The following is a 16,891-nucleotide window of genomic DNA, read 5'->3' as shown; positions in this document are numbered from 1 at the left end:
TGGTTTCACTGTTGGATCACATAAAGTCAATTAGAATTACTACCAAAAATAAAATTCTGTATGCACCTTGGAATATTCACCGTGGAGCTATGACACACTAGAAGGAGATTCACAATTACTAGGAAATTACATAAGAGTATTTTATTATTTTCCTCAAATGCAAATGAAATTGCAATAGCTAATCACAGGGTTTGAAATAAATGGTCATGTAGTCTTAGTGCTACTACAATCTAAAAGTAGTATCAATTGCTATACCAAATGGTCAGAAGCAAAGGAAGGTGGAAAAGCTCTTCATTTAGAGTAATTTCCATGAAAAATATTCCATGATATTGGATGTGATTGTTGTTTACACATAAGGAAGTGAAAAGGCTCTTCTGCATACACTATGGAGGTTTTGTGGGGCCCTTCAGTAACTTCCAGACAGGTGTCTGAGGCAAAACTTTCTCTTGCCTATTGCAAAGTATTTCATGTAGGCAAGCAGCCTCCACAAAAACCATGTCCTGCTCCACTTCTATTTTATAAGCAGGATGGGTCTCACAGGTTCATCTCTCCCTTCAGCTGTGCTTTTAGAAAAAAAGTTTTGTTAGCCTTAAGATTATTCTTTTTAATGGACTAAATTGGTGACTTTCCAACAGACCATAATGATCTTGACAGCGTGAACTCTTCATTTCCTTCTCTCAGATAGCCCTAAACATGTTCTTTGACAATAAATAAAATCGAACTGTGATAGTTTAGGAATAAATAGACAGGACATTGACATTCTGCCAATCCTCCAACAGTGTTATATACTGACAGGAAAGTAAATAGATGGGCCATTGGTTTCATCTTGCTCTGTCAGAAGTGAGATGTGTCAGAGTATAAGCAATGTTGTTCTGCTTTGCTTCTGCTTTTTACTGCTGAACCCTACCCAAATCACTTCATTTACCCATGGAAAGTAGAAAATCTGAAATAAATACCAGACACAGATTTGGATTACAAGGTGATCCAGGAGTACATGGGAAGACTTTAAATTCCTGAGGTGGCCTTAACGGACAAAATCATTTAGTATTTAGTAGGTGTAACTGTTCAGTCCTTTTGACCTTCTGATATTAATCCTGCAGATCTAACTACACATAACTATATACAACTACATGTAATTGTCTGATGTAATGACTTGAGATTCCTTTGCAAAATGAATAAAAACCCTGCAATTAGAATAACTGAACTCTTACTAGTGTTACAAATGATGTTCTAATTTGAATTCAGAACAGAAAATGTATAGTACCTTAATTTAGTTTTGCTCAATCTAGCAAGAAGTAAATTATTTTTAATAATCTGCTAAACCCAGTCTGATTTACGGTTGACCTCTTCTGGAAGTAGATTATTTGAAAGCAGTGCCTGATTTCAGTGCACTAATGATATCCAAAAAAATCATACTTAGACAGCTTCTGGGTGTGTCTCTTGCCTGAAGTGAATACATATTTTAAACAACATATGTTTGGACTTGAATCTGTAAACCTGTGTTTATTTGATTTAAAATAATCAGAGACTGAACATGATACCAGTAAAATCAAGCCATAACATCCAAAACAGTGGGCTGTATCTCACGACACAATCCCGTCCTCCACTCCCAACTCATCCACAGGATTATGCTTGGTAGTGTTGTGGAGGAAACTAATCTCGTTAGCCAAAGAGAGAGCTTGAGGGTCTAGTTTTACAAGAATTTTTCTCTGCAACCATGCTTCCCCCTCCTCAACATCATTCCCTCAGGCTGACCTGTATTCAGGCTGCCATGAAAAGGACCTGCCTTTGCATAACTACGAGTAAAGTGTCTTCCTTGTGCAGCTACATGGAAAACTGGATAAGGAAATTATTCTAACTTAGAATTAGTATGTGTGGTGTTATTATTTTCGAGGGGTTTTAATGAGTCAAATCAGTACCCTAATCCTGGTGAATCTGCAGTTACACTAACGTCAATGCCAAAGAACTGTCACCAGAAGTTCCTTGCTACATGGGGAGATAACAGGGTAGATCAATGGGAGACCTCTTATTTTGGATAAGCTTACTTTTAAGCCTATAAGATATAGTCTGGCCAAACTTATGAAGGAAGGACTTTTATTTATATTTATACGTACAGTCACAGTGCACACTCAAACTAAAACCAATGATGAAGAGACTCCTGGAAGTGAGTGTTGCCAGAGCTGTCAGTGCTCATATGAGGTCCCTGAGGCTTCTGAAGAGAGCAAATCTCCCTGTGGAAAGGAAGACTTTGTGTCATGGGACTCTGAAATACACATACATATAAGTGTATATAAGCATACATATAAGTATATATAAGCATTGTAGGATTCATAATATTGATTATTTTGAGAAAAGAAGCTGCAAAGACAAATGAACTAATTTTCTGAATGGATTAACCTTGCTTAACTTGAAACAGCTTCATATATTACTAGTACTAAATATGCATTAGGTTTTTCTAAGGACACAGTATTCCCTGACTGCATGAGTGGTTTTCAAAATTACAAAACCAGAAGTTCCTGCCCTTTTCATCTTTTTCCTGCTTTTGTCTCTCAGATTCTCTCTTGTTCCATAGTTCACATATGAACTGTACCTATTATTGACTGCTATGATAAATTAAGTTCAAAATACTTTGTTTCTAATTTTTCTTTTCCTTGGATATTAAAACTGACAGCTTAATGACTCTCTTGCCACCTAGTAGTGAATCACCACCCGTAGTAACAGAAGGTAAGAGAAGCTCACTTTTCCCAGAAAAGTGAGGCCGTTTGCTGTGCAGTCTGGGAAATCTAATACAAAGCTTAGTTACTTTAAATCTAGTTTAATTTTTGTAGATAATAATTACCTGGAGCAACATAAAGATCCTTCTCTTGAATTTTTGATTACTCTGCAAAATTAGTAAGTATAGCATAGCTTGCCCATATATAAACACATGTTCAAGTGTCTTTGTATCTTAGTGTTAGAGTGTGAAACAATTGGACAGCTAGAACAAATGCTAGAACTTGAGAAGCTTTCCCACTGACTTCCATGGAAACATCTACAGACTAATGATGGATAGCTTCAAAAATCCAAATTTGGCACTGTCCTGCTTGTTTAGAACAGCTCAGTGTTTCATAGGCTTTGTTGATCTAATGGCACTCTAATGTTTTCCAAAGGAAGACTGGAAAAGAAACTGCAATACTGACATGCCAATGGTACCAGGACAGTTTTCATTCACTTAAAATAAAAAATAATAACTTGTAAAGACATACTAAGTAATTTCTAGCCTGTAATTTGTTCCTTTGCTTGTTTACTTGCTTTTATATGTAGAAAAAAGTGTGTTCCTGCAGCATTTGTTTGTTTTCCCATGGTAATTTCCTTAAGGAACATCACTGGTCAGTGGAGCACAAGCTGACAAAACACTGCACAGCTCTGCACACTCTATGCATCTGAAACAGTCATGCTGTCAGTGGCACATGAATGTTTGTAGTTACTTAGGACTTGTCAGTCTGGCTGGCAAACTCATGACTCCTGCCTAAAATGTAGTTTTGTTTAACAAAAATCCCTGCATCATGAGATATATAGGGAAACAATAAAAACCAGGACAAAGTTTCAGCCTTACAAATCTTGATACTGGAGCTGTTGAACTTCTAGAGGATCCAGGTTTACCGTGAGCAAGATGTCTGCCATCCTTCAGGTGTACATAAAGGTGGGAAGGAAAGCAGTGCTCCTGAGTAATTTGATGGCTGCTGCTGCTGCAGAGTAGGGGGTGTGAAGCCTTCAGTGATTGAATCCGCTGCAAAGTTCGGGCTTACATATGGAACTTGAACAATAGGTATTTACTTAAATTACATCGATTACCTCAGAGATGTGGAATCTGTACGTCCTGCCCACTTCCCTGAACCTTTGGAGCCGGGATCCTGTGGGGAACATAATGGGCTTAATTACGGTGTCTGGACTAGCCATGTAGGACCCGGAAGGCAGGAGTTAACCTCACCTCACCTTTTACATGCCAGTGACCCCAGGCTTGGCTGGGAAGCCGCTGAGGCCTCTGGAGCAGCTTCTGGATTACGAGGACACACGGTACCTGGCGTGATGACAAAGGGAAACCCGGGCAAGCACGGCCATGCTGCCCGTGCCTTCTCACCTCGGCCCGGGAGCGGTGGGCGACGCTCAGGGCACACGGGGCCCGCCGCCCGCTCCGCCCGCCCATGGAGAGGCCGAGGTCAGATGCAAAACCCCACAGCAACGGCCGCCGTGCTGCGGGGCCGGCCGTGTGCTGCGGGGGCCGGCCGTGTGCTGCGGCCCGGGCGGGACGGGGCTCCGGGGAGCCACCGCCGAGGCACGGCACTAGCGGGCCACGACGCCGGCCCACCCGCGCCCCAGCGCCGCGGGGCCCGGCCGCGGCTGTCACATGGCACGGGGAGGGGGCTGCGGCGGGGCGGGCCGTGCTCGGGGCTCCCCCGGCCGCGCGGAGGCGGGCTGAGGTGGCGGAAAGTTTGCGGAGTGGCTGGCGGCGCTGCGGTCCCCTCCCGCTTTCTTGTCTTTACTTTTTCTACGCCCCCGTCTCCCATCGCCTTCCCCCCCTCAGCGGCCGCTCCGGGGCATGAGCGGCAGCCGCCACCCGCGCTGAGAAGCAGGAGGTCGTGCCGCGCTCGGCTCTATCAGTGGGGGGAACGCCAGGGACGGGAGCCCGGGCAGCGGCTCCGAGCCCGCCATGCTCTGCCGGCCCCGCACGGCGCCCGCCGTCCTCCCGGCGCTGCTCCTGCTGCCGCTGCTGCTGGGCGGCCGCCCCGCCGCCGCCCGCTGCCCCGCGCCCTGCCGCTGCTCCGGGCACCTCGTCGCCTGCAGCCGCCTGGAGCTGAGCCGGCTGCCCGAGCGGCTGCCGCGGGGGGCGGTGCAGCTGTGAGTATCGGGGTGGCGGGCTGGGGGCACCGGCCCGCGTCCGCCCGCCCGCCATCTTCTGCCTCCGGGGCCGCGGCCGGCGGGCTTTGCGGGCTGCGGTGGCGGCGGCCGGGTGCGGGAGCTGTCAGCGGGAGCGGCCGGGACGCCAGTGGCCGCAGCGGGACGGCGTCCCTTGGGGCGGGCTGCGGCCCCCAGCGGGGGTGGCGATAAGCGCCCGGCTGAAATGGGCCCGGGAGTGCTGCTCAGTGTCGGAGGGGGCGAGGAAAAAGTTCTCTTGTCTTTCTTGGACGACGTGCAGTAATCATCACGTTAACGCTGATCGGTGTGTCGGGAAGGCTCCTATCGCTTTTTTTCGCGCAGGTCTTCGTTCTTGGGTAGTTTCGGCGCTGGCGATGGTGCGGGCCGCACAGTGGCCGAACCTAGAGCAGCGCGAACTCGAGTACCAGCTGAAGAAAAGTTACTTTCAGTGACAAACTTTTATAGAAAACGCATAAATTAGGTTAACTTTCTAAAAAGTTTAAAAATTGCCGAGGGAGTTCTCACATTTGTTTTTAATAGCTTGTCACTGGAAGATCATCTATATTAGTCGTATTAATTTTCTATTACATTTTCGAAGCAGATCGAGATAAGGGCTTTAAAGTAAACAGGAAGACTTTCAATTAGTTGTGGCTAATTCTGTTCAATTGCTTCGTCTGGAGGTCATGCTGCTTTACTCATGAAATGTGGATGGCTGTATTGACACCATATGGAACTGAACACAGGCATGGCTCTGGGAGTTGACGGTTTCCAGGACTGGTATAGAAAAGTGTGAGGGGAAAGGCACTTTTTTTTTTTTTTTTTTCCTAATGTGATTGAAACATACGGATCTACTACTGGATGTTTTACAGTCAAAATTCGACAACTGTTATTGCTTTCTACTGTATTTCATCCCTCTTACTCTTTTGAAGTGTTTCAATATGCGCACTTAAGTTTTCTGACAAAACATAAAGATTTTATTTTGATGTTAGGTAAACTTTATAGTTTAGTCTCTTAGCTTAGCATACATTAATGCTGTTAAAATTTCGTAAGGAGAAAATCAACAGAACTTTTCATTTTTTAGACTTGCTTTAAAAAGCATTTTTCGTTAGCAGTAATCCAAATTTGTCTTTTCCACTTGCGTTCCCGAGAGACAATAAAACACATTGCAGGGCTTTTTTTGTTAGCACAAGGGATATTTTTCTAATTAGAATTCCCTTGGTAGTGTAAATTGCCCTTATGTAAGTTCACATTCCTTTAAAAGTGTGAGAAAATAAGTTCCGCTTGTATAAATAAGCTTTGGTCTGTTGTAAGAAACCCTGCTGTGATTACTCATTGGACAGCTGTGTCACTTGCTTTTAAACTCACAGGAGTACATCTCTGTAGGTGTCACCAAACCATGTGGTCTGGCCGCTTTTGTGTAAATATTTCTTTTGTTTGTGACAAATGCCTTAGAAGTACCCAGCTCTTTATTCCTTCTCCTCTTAATAAGAACAAGGAAGAGTGTTACCATTGTCTGTTACCTCCAGCTACCCTGGTACTTGGACCTTTGATTGTGCAATCTGATAATTAATGCGTTCAGCTTAATATAGGCAAGGAAGGTTTGACTAGTCTGGATTATTGTTGCTAAAAACTGCACATTACAAATTGTAAAAGACTGTTTATTAATTTTATTGCTTTATGTCTGCTATGTTTTCCATGAAACTCTATGGTGGGTATAACCAAAGGGCTAGTAGTTTAATTGCAGGCTTTCCAGTCCTCTTGAGAAACAACTTTTTTACCACGTTCTCAACATACGCAGGCAAAACTCCCAAGCAGGAGACTGAGAGCTCTTCTGCCTGAGAAGGGCTAGGCCCATGTTAGGCTTTACACCTTCCTTTGCCCATCTGTACTAGCCCATATGGAGAGCAGGTTTTTGAAACTCTTGCTGCATTCTTTCATGCTTTTTTTTTGTTCAGATTCCCTGCTGAAAAAAAAAATTCTGAGAGTGACCTCAGAATGGACAAAGAAGGGGAAAAATGAACCTGAGTTACATCCCCTCCTTGGTGGCAGGTGTGAGTCTACTGCTTTGTATGGAAGTGGCTTCACAAAATGGAGTGTAAACAGGCTATAATTGCCAACTTCACTGTGATTTTAGCCAAAAATGCCTTCTTCTATTACCTTGCCTTCGCTAGAGGTAACAGTCTGCTGAAGAGTGATAAATATTTAAAATGGCATTGTGTACAGATAGTTTTGAAGTTGGATTTTCATTTAATTTCAGGGTGTGTATCTTGATACAGCAAGAATGTGGCATTATTGGAGCTGGAGGAGGAGGAAGAGTGTTGAGCGTTGGCCAGCATTCTCCATGTGTGCAAACTCCCACTGGCACTGCAGTAGCCTTTGCCAGGTTCACTCAGGAATGCTAGAACTGTTGGTGGAGCAGAAGGGAAAGTCTGAAAAATGATTTTCACTTGTGTTTGTATTACATCTTTAGTATTTACATTTTATAAATCCTCTAGTTCTCTACTAGAATTGCCAGAAAAAAATCTGTATGGTTTTCACAGCTGTTTTTCAATATTTTCCAGACTTAAGCTTGAACATAGCAAGCTGATTTATGAGTCACTTTGGATCAGTGTCTTAAAACAGCTACAGCCTGGCTTTTTGTTTTTCAGCTCTGCTGATTTCTGCTGAATTAGCAGCTCTATTGGCCCCAGTGGGACTGATTAAGGAACTGTTGCTGGATTTGCATTTTAAAATTTGACTTGGGGCTCAGGTTTCTGAGTTCTCTAAGGAAGAAGATGATAATTGTGACTAAATGTTGTAAATTAAGTTAGAGTCTAAAAGTTAGATCTATAAAATGTGTGAAGAGGCACTTGGCCTTCTCCCTGTATGCAGTAGGCTTCCTTTCAGTTTTTAAGCACACAAACATTGATGTTCAGAGTTATGTTTCAGCTAGTACTGATCTTGAGAGTTACAAAAGATGGTCATACCCACATAGTGGAACACAGAAATTAGTTTGTTTCATAGAACAGGTTCTTAGAGGGTAAAAGCTATGGCTTGCTTTCTCAAGTGGACGCAATTCTACTTAAACCTCCAATCACTTCTTTTAAAAATGTGAGGTGGAAAAGAGGTATATATGCTTACTATTACTATAAAGAATTTATTAATATGTATCTGGTTTCTGACTTTTCAGAGTGTGTTCTGTTCAGTCTTCTGTGACTTTTGAAATTTTAGTAGCAAAAGTAATCACAGAGGGAATTTTCTCCCCCCTTGTAATTTGGTTTTAACATACAAGGAAAATTCAGAAATGGAAAACATGTAGTAATAATGTTTGAACAATGTCAGTTCCATTTCTGTGAAGAAGAAATAGAATTTAATTTTCTTTTTCTTCGTACTTGTTTTAAGGTATGTTGAGAAATGCATTGGACTGAAATCAACATGCAGCTTTGCCACTGGGATGATAGATACTTATATTTTTAAAAATGGTGCCAATCCAGTGCTTATAAGTTCGAGAAACTTCTACAGACTTAAGCTTCACTTAGATTTTTAGTAAAAGGCAAATATTTTAACTCTTGATTAATTTCCAACTACCCTGATTGAACTTAAAATGTAACTTGCAAGGCTTTTTTTTCCTGAGTTTTCATGAAGTTTCCTATGCTGGTAGTACTGAAGTAATGTTTAATAAAATATTTGAAATACATATTTTATGCAACTATGGGTGGGCAAGCATATAGACTGTATGAAACAGGCAATTCAGTATTGTCTGGAGGGTTGGGCATTTTTTTGTTGGTTTTTTGCTTCGGGTTTTTTTTTTTTTCCATCTTGCATTTGACAACCTGCTGTAAGTAAACCAGGCATAAGAAATTTTTATGTATGTATTTTTTAAAGTAGGTGTGACTTGGAAAATGTGAATGTATCTTTAGTGTTAAAAAACAAACACACAAAAAAAAGTAGTTTGAAACCTAGTGTTAGTTACGCTCAGGGTTGCCTTGATAGACTCCAGATGGATGTGAGCTTGAGCTATGAGTGAAAGTGTCTGGCTCCAGTGTGGTGATCATGCACAGCAGTGGTTGTAATTGCAGGATTTTTATAGTTTAAGGACTCTGCCAGATTTTTTTTTTTTTAACATGTTATAACTCCAGCAGAACAAATCTACTCACGTCTGTTACTGTCTGGTAGGTCCTTTAGGCAAACATGCCTTAAATAAACCTTTTGCAGAGTTTTTAGGTGAAATGAAGAAATGCAGGTTTTTAGCACTAATGTTGAAAGCTCTTTGTTGAAATAATTACTGATTCCTAAGTCCTGTCTGAAGCGTGGAAAACAGTAACGTGTTAGGCACTAACAGCCATAACTTAACTGAATTTTGGCTGTTTATTTGCATAGTTTTTATAACCCCTACAGACTAAAGCCAAATACTGAAGTAAGTTTGAGGGCAAAAACTGTCTCTACTCTGCCTTTAAGAACCAAGTTGGATTGCTGTCTGGATTTTTGTAGCAGCATACTTTTCAGTATTTGCACTTAAGAATGCAGTGTGAGAATTTCAAATCTGTGCAGCTAATACCTTCAGATGTTAAACAAAGGGATTTTTCTCCAGTCTATGGCAAGGAGAATGTTTGCACTAGATTTTTAAGCAGTGAAAGATGCAGTCCTCTAACTTTAGTGTGGTTAACCTAATATACGGAACACAAAATAATAATGGTGAAACTAAAATTAGTGGGCTTTTGAAAACTTTGACACTATATTGGTTTTTCATCGTTAAGAGGAAAATCTGTAGGGGTTTAGACACCTGAAAGAAGGCACAGATACATTTTAGGTGCTTGAGTCCAGAGCTTAGTCTCTGAAAACATCCCCTGTGTGGCCACCTGAAGGGTGATGGGATGTGTTCCCCTCATGTAGGTGGCTCTCCCCCAGCACCCAGCCATCTTCTTTTGTTCTGGAAAATGCTATCTACACCTGCAGCTGTGCCCTGTGCACACTCCTGTGCAGCTCTGGCTTGGGAAGCAGAGCACATCTCTTGTCCCTGCCTGTGGCCCTGAGCCACAGCTCAGGGTGTCACAGGAGTCACAGCTCAGCAGCCTGCTGGGCCTGGTCCAGTTACCTGGCTCAGAGCACACCTTACAGCCCAGTACTGGTGGTACCCTTCATAATACCCATGCGTGCCTGGGATTATTTTTTATACTTAATTTTTATTATTACTGGGTTTTTTTAACTGCCAGAGGACAAAAGTGATAATGAAACTGTTCTGGAAACATTAAACGAGTCAGCTGGGAGAATCTAAAACAGTTTTACTAAGTCTAAAACGTGTTCTGCTAAGGAAACCTAGATGTCCCACTGGGTTGCAGCATTACACCTGTGTCTGAGGATGTGGCATCATGGGTGCAGGGAAACTGGAGTTCTCTGGATCTGTGGGTTTTCAGGCTTGATCACAGAGCAGAATGCCTAGCAAAGACTCTAGACTTGGCTTCATTTAAGCCAGTTCTGGTCTGTGTGCAGCAGGGATATGCTGTTCATCAGCTTTCTTCACTTCTGGAACTGAATGGAGAGTAGACATGTCCATGGCAGTCAGGCCTGTGTTTGGTGTGCTCAGCACGGATGACTGTAGTGAGTCATCTTAACCAGAAAAAGTGAGGAATCATGTCGTTTCCTCATAGAGTCCACTTGAAATAACACTTCATGCCTGTGTGGCTTGATGAGGACCTCAGGTATGGTGGATGACTCTTAAGTGCTTAATTAGCATGAGAAAAAATACCATGGAGTGTGAGCAATTTTTTTTCAAAAGGGTACTTCTTAAAGCACTCTTCACCTGATTCTACAGCTGCTCTGTGCTGAGGCGTGCTGCTTAATTTCTTTATATGTCTGCATTACAAACACTCCCTGAAGTGAATTTAAGAACTCATTAAAAATAATATTGGTTTTGTTAGCTGGATTGGATAGATGTAGTGTTTTAACTTGGAACAAATGCTTGCAGATGGCTGGGTTAATGCTGATGAGATAGTGATAATCTATAGTGGGGGAACAGAAACATGCATCTTTTGGTGGGTGAGTGGCTGGGAAGGCAAGGCCTTCAACAGAGCTAGTCATGGTTACAAGATGAGTTGTGAGTCTGTACCACTTATGCAGAGCTTCAGAGATGTGCAGGTTTGAGTTCCTGCAATTAGTTGTTCTGTCTCTTATTTTATAGTCACTCTTATTTCTGATATGTTTCCAGGAATTATGAGGCCAAAATAAAAAATTCTTAGGACTCTTGTATGGTGTCAGGTGTTTGAGAGGGTAAAGATACATGGCAGTATAAGGAAAAATATTTCTTGTGATCAACAGGAAGTGTTGCATTTTTAGTGCCTAGTTTGTTTAGTACAAATGCTACAAAGGTGTAAGGATTGCTTATAAACTGCATCAGTATATACTGGGGGATCTTCAACATGGCACAAGCTAAGTGTTCAAGCTACTTCAAGTGTAGTTAAGTGGGTATTAATATCACTAGTAACAGACATCTTCAAACTTAGATTTAGCCCTTGCTATGTCTGTTTTGTTCTGCTATTTCTTAAGATTTCCATTGAATTTGCTTATGTGGGGATGGTGTCCTGAATTTTGTGGGAGCATGAAAATACAATTGCCACTTACGGGCAGTCCTCATTGTGTATTTGTGAGCTACAGATTGCTTTTTTGACATGGATGAGAGGAGTGAAATATGATTAACCCAAGGAATGAGACTGCAATGACTATTGTTTTTTGAATTTTCCTTGTTAAAGTAACCAAGAAGTTGTTATAGCCATATTTTTTGTTGTGAGGGAATGTGGGAGAGGGGTGGTTAGTGGTATCTGAGTCAAAATCTTAAGATGTTTTCCCTGGGTCCTATGTACATTCCAACAAACAGTTCTATGTTGTTCAGAGATACTAGGAATTTCTTTGACACTGCTAGCAGTGATCAAGGTATTTGCATTTCTATTTGTGTATTTATACCTTGTATAGGCAAATGAGTTTCTATTCTAATTTTACTAACATAAAAAAATCTTTTTATGTACTTGGAGACAAGTGAGAACATAATTTGGATTGAAATTGTACTGCTTTACCTGATATTGTATGGCAAAACTGACAGGGTGTTTGTTTTTGTAACCTCATAGGGACTTAAGTTACAACAAATTATCTTCAATCAAGACCAGTATCTTGGATCACCTTCATAGTCTTCAGGAAGTGTAAGTTAATTTGTCTTAATTAAAAACCATACCAAAACATAAACTCCAACCAAAAATACCCAACCTGTGTTTGTGTATGCTATTTGTATAGTTATTTCTCTAGGGATGATTGCTTGAACAACAAAGATATTTGCTGTTCTGATATTTTACATTAAGTGAAACTGGAATTATTTTTTAATTTTGAGGTGACACAGTTCAGCAGTTTAGCAAGTCCAATGTACATACTTCTGATTAACATCAAAGCTAACTCTCCCTTTTGTAATATTAACAGGAAGTTGAACAACAATGAACTGGAGATCATTCCAGATCTGGGACCAGTCTCAGCAAATATAACTCTTCTGTCTTTGTAAGTAGATCTTACTCTTGTCCCTGGTTAGTGGAACTAACTCTGCAGGGTTCATGGAAATATGTCCATTGCAGAGATTAAAGTAAAATAATTGGAAATGAAGCAGCTTGTGGTTAGGAAGTTGATTGTGTCATATTATTTAGTAGTTCTTTAAAATGTATATAATTGAGCTTAATCCTTGTACTTTTTGTTCTTCCCAGATGCAAAGACTGCATTAGAATTAATTTATGTTGTGGTAGTGCCCAGAAGCCTCAGTCCTGTTGTGCTAGGCACTGTACAAGCATCCGTAAATGTTACAAAAACTTGTACAGTGCTGTCTTGAAGACTTACACTTTGTCATTATGCATCTTGGCTCAGATCCTGATGTGTTAAATCATGACAGAATTCCATTAATTTTACTGGCAATACAGGGAATCCTCTTGAGATACAACTTCACACCAAGTATCTAGGTTAGAAGATGTTTTGCTAATGTCTTGAAAAAATTTTTGAGCCTGTTTTAATAAAGTATGGCACATTTTTTATGACCGCAGTTTTTACATAAAATTATGACATGATTGACATGATTGTGTCCATGTTAATGGCTTTTCATGAAAGAAATGAGTAGGTTACTTGGTGTTCTTTTGTAATATGAGTATAAAGTTGTAAAAGGCGTATCAGGCGCGTAACCAAAAAAGTTGATTTTAAAGGAAATTTTACTCCTGATGTTTTAACAATAAATTAGTTGGAATTTTTTTGTCTGTGAATTAGTTCTAATAAACTGTTGAAGGAGGGTGTAGAAAAGTAGTTACTGTTAGTTAGCAAAAAGGAAAAGACCTGGTTTTCATGTGTGGGGTTTGCATTTTATCAATGAGAATCTGAAGTGTCTAAAGCTATTAATATGTAGCCCTCTGGCAAATCCTGTCCTTAAATGCAAATTGCAAGTTGCCTTTCTTGAAGAATCCTGAAGGGTTAAAACAATACAATAAACTTTGGAAAGCTGTTCAGTTAATTAAATTGATCACTATTCAATTGCTTACATCTGGTGATTTATAGGGGTTTGTTGTTACTCTAGGCCTAGGTCAGCCAAGTCAGCTGGTGCAGCCGCTGTGTCTGGGCTGCTCTGTTTGAATAAGAACTAAGTGACATTTGATACTGGTGTGGTTTCTTGCAGATCAAAATCAGGAAAGAATGAAAAAAAAGCAGATGGTGTCTGACGAATAATTGTTGAATTTAAGGACATCTTTTATTTTGCAGTAGCATTGGCATTACTTTTACACTGGCATAGCATTCTGTAGTTTAAGCATCTAATTGAGCTAAAGATTATATTTCTTATATATATATATATATATATATATATATATATATATATATATGAAACCACCTTGGTAACATCCTTTTTACCATAAGGCTAGAAAAATTAGCATAATAAAGAGGTTTTTATCATCTTGCTTTTCTTCTGAATTCTCTGTATTTTTTATTCTCATGGAAACTCAGAAAGTTTAGAGGAACCTAAAACCATTCCTTTGCAGCTGTGCAAAAAAGTTTGGCATTCCTTTGAGAGAATAAATGATTATCAGTCACTGTTGAATTGTTTGTTTCATAGCCTTAGGTCCGTGACTTGAGGCATTTACTCAGGTGTGGTCAAACGTGGAAAAATCTTTGTTAGGTCAGTGCTATGCACTGTATATGCTAACACTTGAAAGAAAAAGAAAGGTATTTTCTAAAAGCTTTTATCACACTACTACTGGAGTTAAAGTTTCTCTTGTTGAGTGTTAGCGTGTTTTCAAATTCTGTGTGTGGATAAGGAGATTACTGAATCTGACTTCTGCTACAGCTGAAATTTAATACCTATTCTACGACTACAGCAGAGATTCCTGGAGTTTAGTATGGCAGAAATAATTATTTTAGTGTTTTGTGTTAACTTATAAATTCCAGTCTACAGTAGTTAAGATAATTGTTTGTTCTGTATCAAAACAGATGAACACAGAACATAAAATTAGAGTGCTATTGTATTGCTCAAAAATAAAACATCTTGTCTCTTTTGCACAGCTTTTCTTTAAAACATAGAGTAGAATCATAGAATGGTTTAAGTTGAAAAAGACCTTTAAGATCATCAAGTCCAACCATTAACTTAGCACTGTCAAAGCCACCACTAAACCATGTCCATAAAAGCTACATATGCACATCTTGTAAATACCTCCAGAGAGGGTGGCTTACTCCCTTCCCTTTGCAGCCTGTTACAATTCTTCACAACCTTTGCCATGATGAAATTTTTCCTGATACCAGTCTAAACTTTCCATGGCACAACTTGAGGCCATTTTCTTTTGTTCTGTTGCTTCTTACTTCAGAGTAGAGACTGCCCTCCACCTCCTTTTAGGTAGTTTTGAGAGTGATAAAGTCTCCCCTGAGCCTCTTGTTCTTACTGGTTGGATGTTATTTATGTAAAGATATTAAATCTAATTTAATAGAAAGCAGTGTAAATAAAGAGAAATAAACATACAGCTGTTCGGCATAAAAATATACGTAGTATTGTGGCAGCATAAATGGACAAATGCTCAATCTAATGATGCTTTTTTTTAGAAGTGAAAAAATGCTTGCTTTTGGTTTTCTGTGGTGGATGTTATTTGAAGGGATTGAATCAAACTGAGTTAATATGTCTTAAGTCATGCGAAAAGAACACATATGGAATAATTAGAATATAAGTTTTAGAACTGCTCTTCTGAGAAACATCTGATTACTTTCTCCAAGATTTTAAACTTCTGTAAGGAAGGAGGTTGTGAAGCCTTTCCAAAGCAAACCACTGTTTCGGTGTTGAGTCTTTGTTCTGGCTTTCAAATGATAGCAGAAAAGAGGGTGATAGTGTTCTGAGACTTGATTTGATTACACTTCTTAAGAGATTCATGTATGGTTGGTTGTAATGTTGGTTGGTTCAGTAATGTTGGTTCATTACTGTCAGTTGAAAAGCCAGCTGTTTTTTTCCAAGGAATCTTCAAGGAATGCTATAGAAGTGATATCCTCTTTTCTTGCCAATATCTTCTTTGTTGAAGAAGCTCTATTACGAGATTTTTTTCTTTGACTTCTTAAGAACTCTCACGGAGCTGGGGAACCTTAGAATTTTACCTGTTCTGCAAGAATTTTCTTGCCCTGCAGAGGAAATTACACTGCTGGTATGTCTCCATAATAGTGCAGGTATCACCACACAGCCATGAATGTCTGAATTCTTTGAAGAATATAAACAAGCACGGGTGGATTATCATGTTAGTCCAGTTTCCATTTCTGGAGCTACTTCATTTCTAGCTATCTAGTTGATATTTTATCTAAATGAGATATTTACATACTAATGAATTATTCAGAATAAATGTACACAAAGCAGGAGATGTTCCCAGTCTCATGGTCCCAGTCTGTCTGTAACATGAAACAACAATGCTAACGTTTTGTTTTTACCAATGCCAGTTGAGGGTTGAACATCTTGGGAATGAAAATTACCAGGCAGGCACATCCACCCACCATCACCCTGGGAGATGTGTCAATGTGAAGGAGTGGATACATGGATATTCAGGCACACTCCTATTATTTGGCTGGAGATGTATCTATGATTTTATTAATGTGATGAGTATGTATCTTGTTACATGTCATAGGAGAGCTTGTGAGCATCCTGAGAATCTGGATATTAAGTTGAGCTTACATGGGTGGTACTTTGGGCTATATCTAGCAAATAGGCTTAGGTCAGGTCTCTGAAAATTGAATTGCAGGGTGTTCATTTTGCACAGCCTCCGAGCCCCTTAATATGCGTTCTATGAGAGAAGGAATGAGGAGACCAGTATATTAAGGCAGGAAGAGGAAAGTTCAGGTATTTGCCAGATAGTCAGCACAGTAGTTCTAGCCAGGAGGTCAGGTCTGCCATGTACTGGCAGCATAAGCTTTTGCGGAGACCATGGTATTTAACAACTGCTTACCACAGGTGTATAATGTGCAGGCACCACACATGGTAATGTAGGTATATCTGGAAGTAAAATATGTTAGAAGTTCTCCAGTTTGCATTCTCGAAATAAATGTAAAAACTGTTAAATTAATGGAGAATTGCTTTAAATGGTTGTAGCAGAAAATTCTTTTTATCATTTATCAAATAATTTCTTGGAGAAAAAACAAGTTACTTTTTACTCCAAGATAGGTGGATTGCTTTTGCATCAGGTACAAAAATGGGCACTAATGCCCTCATTCTGGAAGAACGTGTGAAAGTCCTGAATATTGTCTCCATTCTAATGACATTGTTTATCTAAGATGTACCAGTTCTTTCCTATTTATCCTAAAAATTTGTCTGAACCAATGATCTTGACACGAGAAGAAAACTAATATTGCCTTTTATGTCTATTGCAGTTGTAGTTTTGGACCAAGGGTAAAAATCGAGAAGTAGATTGAAACCAAATAATGTAGATAAAATAGCCTTGTCTAGAAGTCCTGCTTAGTGTTTAACTACCAACTACTATTTGCATAAGGGTTT

General features: G+C 40.0%; 1 protein-coding gene across 1 annotated transcript in view; it reads left to right on the top strand.

Annotated features, from left to right (window-relative positions):
* Window positions 1-4,690: 4,690 nt before the first annotated feature.
* LRIG3 (leucine rich repeats and immunoglobulin like domains 3) overlaps window positions 4,691-16,891 on the top strand; it is a 38,491-nt gene continuing 26,290 nt past the window's right edge. Inside the window, exons 1-3 of the mRNA XM_066319082.1 lie at window positions 4,691-4,878; window positions 11,994-12,065; window positions 12,337-12,411. Of these exons, the coding sequence (XP_066175179.1) occupies window positions 4,691-4,878; window positions 11,994-12,065; window positions 12,337-12,411 (335 nt within the window). The remainder of the gene's footprint in view (window positions 4,879-11,993; window positions 12,066-12,336; window positions 12,412-16,891) is intronic.

The sequence above is a fragment of the Sylvia atricapilla genome, chromosome 5 (assembly GCF_009819655.1).
Source record: "Sylvia atricapilla isolate bSylAtr1 chromosome 5, bSylAtr1.pri, whole genome shotgun sequence".
In the NCBI taxonomy this organism is placed as follows: domain Eukaryota; kingdom Metazoa; phylum Chordata; class Aves; order Passeriformes; family Sylviidae; genus Sylvia; species Sylvia atricapilla.
Note: the sequence above shows the minus strand (reverse complement) of the source record. Positions and strands in the feature narration are given on the sequence as shown.